We start from the raw sequence: 7,394 nt of genomic DNA, 5'->3' as shown, positions 1-7,394 counted from the left end.
CTGAATTATTTATTTACTTCACAAGACCTTTGACCTGCTGCCTGGGGGCCAGGTGAAAGGCAGTACTTAAGGATCATGTTATGGGCATCCACGTCATACAGTGACCAGAAGATATAGAAACAGAGGTAGGCCTTTTGGTCTATCGAGCCTGCTCTGCAAGTGGAACAGTTCAAGTGACTGAATGGTGGACTCCCATTCACAACTTTCCTCTATTCTCTTGTTGTGGTTTGTGAGGGTATAAAAATGTTATGACTTTTCTGTTAAAACAACAAAAAAAAATTACACATACATATGAATTTCCAAAAATATACAAGAACACTGCTGGGAAATAAAACAGAAGACGCTTTTATTGCACAACAAATACACGATAAAAAGTCGCATGAAAATGAAGGCACACTACATTTCATAGAACCATTACCCGTCCTGATGTAACAGATAACAATGATCGACAATTAACTGCAGGATCAGTGCTTGTGAAGGGCTTTGGTACACACCGATTACACAATTCAATGGGTCCAGTGTTTAAAATTCCATTTTGGTGTCCTTATGTAGTGGAGTAGCTATTTGACTGTAACAGGCGATGTGCTGTGAATTGACTCCATGACTGCAGCAAACCTGTTACACAGGTCATGGGGTGAATTTGGCCGAATCTTGGGTGGTTCTCTTAGGATTCGAATCTCAGCAGAACAGTCCAAAAGCCTTGGGAGGAATTCAGTGAGTTTCTCCTGTAGTCGGGCTGTGAAAGAAATTTGAATTTTAGTGCAATGTCAGGCCTTCAGGCATGAAGAGCAGCCCTGCCTTAACAGAACACACTCTTAGAATGTCGCCAGAACAATCCAAGTGCAACAAATTAGAAATCCAGGCAAATAAGTAGATTTTGCCTGAACAAGAAGGATGGCTGGTGATTTTGGCAGAGAGGTTAGCTGAAGGATGAATCTTTGTCCAGACAAACATTGCTGGAATTTGAATTCAATAAATATCTGGAATTAAGAATTTAATCATGACTATGAATCCATTATTGATTGTCAGAAAAACCCATCTGGTTCATGAATGTCCTTTAGGGAAGGGAACTGCCATCCTTACCTGGTCTGGCCTACATGTGACTCCAGACCCACAGCAATGTAGTTGACTCTTAACTGCCCTCTGGGCAATTAGGGATGGGCAATAAATACAATCAATGTGCCTATTATTCCATACATCAAAGCTTGCTGAGTAAAACTGCTTAGATCCAAATGACAATAAAGTTATTGTTGAAAGGTTGGTTAGTTTGGTTGACCAGGTGGCCGGTTTGCAATGTAGAGTAACACCAACAGCGTGGGTTTGATTCCTGTACTGGCTGAGGACACCATCAGAGCCCAACCGTCTCAAGTTTGCTTGTGACATGGTGACCCTCAGGTTAAACTCACCACCAGTTGACTCTCTCTAATGAGGAAGCAGCCCAATGGGAATATGAGACTTTCATTTCATTGTCGAAAGACTAACAAACTTTGTGTCACAACAGCATCTACAACAAGAAGGCTGGAAATATATTTTCTCAACAACTTGTTCAGCGACATGATTACACACTTCTGGAGCAGGTGGGACTTAAACCGAGGCCTCCTGGCTCACAAGTAGGGACTCTACCATGATACCACAAGAACACCGAATCTATTGAATACAGGATTGAGCTCAGCTTATAAGAAGAATGGTTTTATTGTTTCCTAAGTTACCAGTATCGAGCAAGGTGTTGGAAAAAATGCGATTTTGACCGGAACAGGGGTGGGGGTGATTTCCAAGATTATTGGGAATCTTTGAGGATTGATTGGTAGAATCTGCTTCTAATGGCAGGGTGGCGAGTAACCCATTAAAATTACCTGGCTAAAGAACGAGAGGCGAGATAAAGATGATATTTTTAATGCAACCAGTTACGACAATTTCAAAAGCACTGCTGGAGAGAATGGTGGGAAAAAAAATTTAAACAGGAATTAGATGAATGTTTAAAATGCAAAAGTTTACAGGCTGTGGGAAAAGTAGAACTAACAGATAGCTCTTCCAAAGACAGCCGTGACGGGCCAAATGGCCTCCTTCTGCACACTGCATGTTTTTAAGAACAAATTGTTAGTAAAAGACTTACAGTCCATGTCTTCACCAAGGTAGGAACACCAGTGGTTTCTCATCATCTCCACTGCAGCCAGGTCTTCTTTGGAAAGCTCATTGGTGACTATCAGATGCATGCAAGGAATGACCAGGTCATTCATTATGCTCAACCCTTCTGCTACATTATTTTCATCGCCACTTTCAAACAAGTCAGCTGCGCAGGCATTCAGTTCCTGTAACCATCAGTGAGATATGCAGGTCAGTACAGTATTCATGAAAGGAATGCAGACATTACAGTGTAAGACACTCATTTTTTCCTGCAATTGTACAGGGCCTTGGTGAGACCACACAGTCATACAGCACAGAAGTGGATCTTTCGGTCCAACCTGTGCATGCCGACCACAAATTCAAAACTAAACCAGCCCCATCTGCCTGCACCTGGCCCATATCCCTCCAAACCTTTCCTATTCATGTACTTATCGAAGTGTCTTTTGAACATAGTAACTGTACCTACATCCACCACTTCCTCCGGAAGTTCATTCCACATGCAAATCACCCTACGTGTAAAAGATTTGCCCCGCATGTCTTTAAATCTTTCTCCTCTTACCTTAAAAATGTGCCCCCGAGTCTTGAAATCCCTCACCCTTGGGAAAAGACAACTATCATTAAACATATCTATACTCTTTATAATTTTATAAACCTCTCTAAGGTCACCCTCAACCTCCTATGCTCCAGTGAAAAAATTCCCAGCCTATCCAGCCTTTCTTTATAAGTCAAAACTTCCATGCCCAACAACACCCTGGAGTACTGTGTATAGCTTTGGTCCCCTTAACTGAGGAAGGATGTCTGACTATGGAGGGAGTACAATACTGTTTTACCAGACTGATCCTGGGATGGCAGGGCTGACACATGAGAAGTTGAACTACTTAGGATCATATTCACTGGAGTTCAGAAGAATGAGGGGGATCTCATACAAAACTATAAAATTTGAAAACGACAAGACAGGGTAGATGCAGGAAGATGTTCCCAGCAACAGGGGAGACCAGAACCAGAGGCCACAGCCGAAAGATACAGGGTAAACCATTTCGGACTGAGAAGATGATAAATTTCTTAAACCAGGAGAGTGGTAAGCCTGTGGAATTCATTAACATAGAAAGCAGTTGAGGCTAAAACATTGCATGGTTTCAAGAAGGAGTTGGATATAGCACTTGCGGCTGAAGGTGTCAAAGGATAGCAGGGAAAAGCGAGAACAAGCTAATGAGTTGGATGCTTGGCCGTGAGCAGAATGAATGGTACAGCTGGTTTGAAGGGCTAAATGGCCTACTCCTGCTCCCATTATCTATGTTTCAATAAATTAGAGAAGTTGGAATTGTTAACCTTGGAGAAGAGAAGGAGAGCTGAGAGTACTATTCAAAATCATAAGAGATTTGCTCAGAGTTTTTGGGAGAAGATGTTCTCACTCAAAGGATTGAGAATGAGAGGGCACAGATTTAAAGTAATTATCAGAAGCAGAAGTGATTTGAGGAAAATATTTTTCTCACATTGAGGGGTTCGGATCTGGAATGCGCTACCACAGAGTAGGCTCAATTGAGACATTCAGAAGGGTTTTAGACAACTATTTGAAAAGGGATAATGTACAACATCGTGGAGAGAAGGCAAAAGAAAGTCATTAAATGAAATGTTCATCCAAAGCAGGCACGATAAGCTGAACAGCATCTTTCGATGCCTATAACAATGATGTGATTCATTACATGACAATGCTTAGGTCTTCAATATCTAGCAATTTGCTTTCCCCTGGTTTCTCACCGCTGCTGATAGTTGTCAATTATCACTGACCTTTACCTGGTAGGCAGAGCAGGAAAAATACCTGCTTCCAAGCTGTCAAACTTCTACTCCATAGCAAGATAAGTCAGGAGAGATGGGTTTACTAATAATGTTCACAATGAAACTTCTGTACAGAAACTTTTCCTGTGGGATCACTGACTTCCTGTAACACTTATGAACACGCTGAGAACTATCAGGATCGACCAAACAGTCTGGGTTTCAGGAAAAAAGCTAAAAAGGCAATGTGAAGTCATTATTGTAAAAGGGTTTGATATAGTACACAGGAAATGTGTTTCCCCTGGCAGGCAAGAATAAACTGTATGAAATAAGAACACGAGTAGGCCATTTGGACCCCCAAATGCTCCACCATGTAACAGGATCATTCCTCAAATCCACTTTCCTGCTTTTTCCCCGTAACCCTTGATTCCCCAACTGATCAACAATCTACCTATCTCAGCCTTAAATATGCACAAGGACTCTGCCCCACAGCTCTCTGTGGCAAGGAGTTCCAAAGACTCTCAACCCTCAGAAAGGAAGAAATTCCTCTTCATCTCAGTCTTAAATTGGCATCCCCTTTATTCTGAGATTGTGCCTCTGGCACATGAGGGGAAACATCCTTTCAGCATTTATTCTATCAAGCCCCTTAAGAATCCTTTATATTTCCACGAGATCACCTCCCATTCTTCTAAACTCCAGTGAGTAGAGTCCCAACCTATTTAACCTTTGCTAGAATGACAACCCCTGCACACCAGAGATCATCCCTGCAAACCTCTTCTGAACTGCCTCCAATGAAATGATATCTGTCCTTAAATAAGGGGACCAAAACTGCACACAGTACCCCAGATGTGGTCTTGCCAATACCTTGTTGCAGTAAGAATTCCCTACTCTGTCACTCCACCCTTCAAAATAAAGGCCAATATTCCATTTGCCTTCCTGATAATCTGCTGCACTTGAGTGCTAGCCTTCTGTGTTTTGCGCACAAATCCCCTAAGTCCCTTTGTGCTACAGCTTTCTGCAGATTTTCTCAATTAAAATTTTTTTGTTCTCCCTTCCAAAGTAAAGGTCAAAGCTTTGCTTACATTATACTCCATTTTCCACTTACTTAGCCTATCAGTATCTCTTTGTAAACTGTTCCCTATCACAACTTGCCTTCTCACCTATTCTTGTATTATCTACAAATTTGCTTCCTTCCTCTGAGTCACTAATATATATTGTAAATAGTTGCAGTCCCAGCACTGATCCCTGTAAAACCCCACTGGGTACAGGTTGAAAAAGAACCTTGTAACTCCACTCACTCTCTCGTGTCTGAGCCAATTTCCTATCCATGCCAATACGCTACCTCCAACACCGTAGGCTTCTATCTTACGACTGAACCTTTTGTGAGGTACCTTGATGAACTTCTTCTGGAAGTCTATATAAAACACATCCACTGGTTCCTCTCTATCCACTCTGGTTAAGACTTCCTTGAATATCTCTGATAAATTAGTCAGACATGATTTCCCATTTATGAAACCATGCTGACTGCTTTTGCTTAGGATATGATCTTCCAAACATTCTGCTATTACTTAACTAATAATTGATTCCAAAAATAGATGTTAGACTAACCAGACTATAGTTACCCACTTTTACCTCCTTCTGACTTAGAGACCATCAGGGAAGTTCAGGAGAAGTTTAGATTTTAAAATCTGGAGACTGGTTAGAATGTGCAACTTGCTATACAAATTCAAGTGCAAAGCAATGAAAGATTCCAGGGGAACTTAGGTAAGTACATGATGGAGAACGGAACAGAAGCAAACTCCGAATGCTGGAGAAACTCAGCAGCATCTGTGGAGAGAAACAGTTAGCTGTTTTGAGTCTGGTATGATTCTTCTTCAGAACTGAAAGGAATAGAAGTCTCTGTTGACAAAGCAGGGTAGGAGGAGGCTTTGTGTAAATCATAAAATTGTAATGCATGAATTGAGAGCTAAATAGCATACCCCTGAGCTGAAAGTTAACACTTTATTCTATGCATATTATGGCACCTTTACACTTATAATCAGTGTAGAAGCCATTAAACCAATTAGTTTTTCCAGTCCTCTGTACACTACAGAAGTCTCCTCCAATTCTATTTCATTTTTTCAGCATACCTTTCTATTCCCTTTTCTTTCAATACATGTCTAATTTCTTATTGAATTATCGGATTAACCATTTCGGAGTTTTCACATTCTGACCATTCTTAGGATTTACTGGGAATGCCAATTATTGGCCTAACTTGAAAATACCAGTACAAAAATTCTCAATTGATTCCAATTCTAACTAAACTCTAACTTTTTTCTGCTGTGGTTTTGATTAACAATTGACAGAAGCAGAAGGGTGACACAGAAAGAAATTGAGTAGTTCGATGCATAGCAAGTGCAGGAGGAGAAATAACAAAACAACAAGAAAGTGTTTGAGAAGGAGACAAAAGACAGACAGAAAATAAACACAAGAAAGCAATTAAAACGGTTTACATTGAAAATTTCCCAACATTTTACTACCTGTGGAATGGAGAGTGGTGTTGCAGGAACTTAAATCTAATCAGTAAAAAGGTCCTGACATGGATTAGCACCTGTCCTAACTATCTGTGGTGAGGTAATCAAAGTGTAAATGGAGTAATATCTTGAAGCTAAAGTGGGGGTCACAGGCCGGGGGTTGGTGGGGGGTGGTTTGATGGTGAGCTGTAGGCTAATGGTGGGACACTGTAGCAACATGGGTTGCCTCATAGAGTCAGAAGGTCTGCAGCACAGAGAAAGGCCCTTGAGCCTTTCAAATCTACGCTCGTCAGAACAACCACCTAACTATTCTAATCCCATTTTCTAGTACCTGGTTTGTTGCCTTATATGCTTTGGCATTTCAAGTGCACATCTAAATACTTCTCTAATATTATGATTTCTGCCTCTACCACTGCTACAGGTAGTGAATTCCAGACTCCCACGACCGTCTGGGTGAAAAAAAAATCTTTTCCTCACATCCCTTCCAAACCCCCTGTCCCTTACCATAAATCTATGTCCCCGGTCATTAATTCCTCCACCAAGGAAAAAGTTCCTTCCTGTCTACCCTATTCAATTCTATACATCTCAATCATGTCCCACCACAGTCACCTCTGCTCCAGGGAAAACAACCCCAGTCCATCCAATGTCTCTTCATAACTAAAGGCAATATCTTGGTAAACTTTCTCTGCACCCTCTCTGTTGCAATCACATCCCTCCTGTAATGTGAACTGCACACATTACTCTAACTATGGCCTAACCAAATTTTTTTATTTTTTTTAAAACAATTCCAGCATCCCGCTCTTAAACTCTTTGCCTCAGCTAATAACAGCAAATATCTTAACTACTTTATCCACTTATCCATGCACCTTAAGGGACCAGTGTACGTGGATAGCAAGACAACAAGGTGCAGAGCTGGATGAACACAGCAGGCCAAGCAGCATCATAGGAGCAGAAAGGCTGACGTTTCGGGCCTAGACCCTTCAG

The 7,394-nt window shown here is 41.3% G+C and overlaps 1 protein-coding gene across 5 annotated transcripts in view; it reads right to left on the bottom strand.

Moving 5' to 3' along the window:
• Positions 1-329: 329 nt before the first annotated feature.
• The window catches only part of usp28 (ubiquitin specific peptidase 28), an 87,814-nt gene continuing 80,749 nt past the window's right edge, over positions 330-7,394 (bottom strand). For all 5 annotated transcript variants that reach the window (XM_048615419.1, XM_048615420.1, XM_048615425.1 and 2 more), the window contains 2 exons: positions 2,114-2,309; positions 330-736 (listed from right to left, as the gene is read on the bottom strand). In XM_048615419.1, coding sequence (XP_048471376.1) covers positions 561-736; positions 2,114-2,309 — 372 coding nt within the window. In that variant the 3' untranslated portion in view covers positions 330-560. The remainder of the gene's footprint in view (positions 737-2,113; positions 2,310-7,394) is intronic.

Source organism: Rhincodon typus, chromosome 32 (genome assembly GCF_021869965.1).
Source record: "Rhincodon typus isolate 14 chromosome 32, sRhiTyp1.1, whole genome shotgun sequence".
In the NCBI taxonomy this organism is placed as follows: Eukaryota; Metazoa; Chordata; class Chondrichthyes; order Orectolobiformes; family Rhincodontidae; genus Rhincodon; species Rhincodon typus.
Note: the sequence above shows the minus strand (reverse complement) of the source record. Positions and strands in the feature narration are given on the sequence as shown.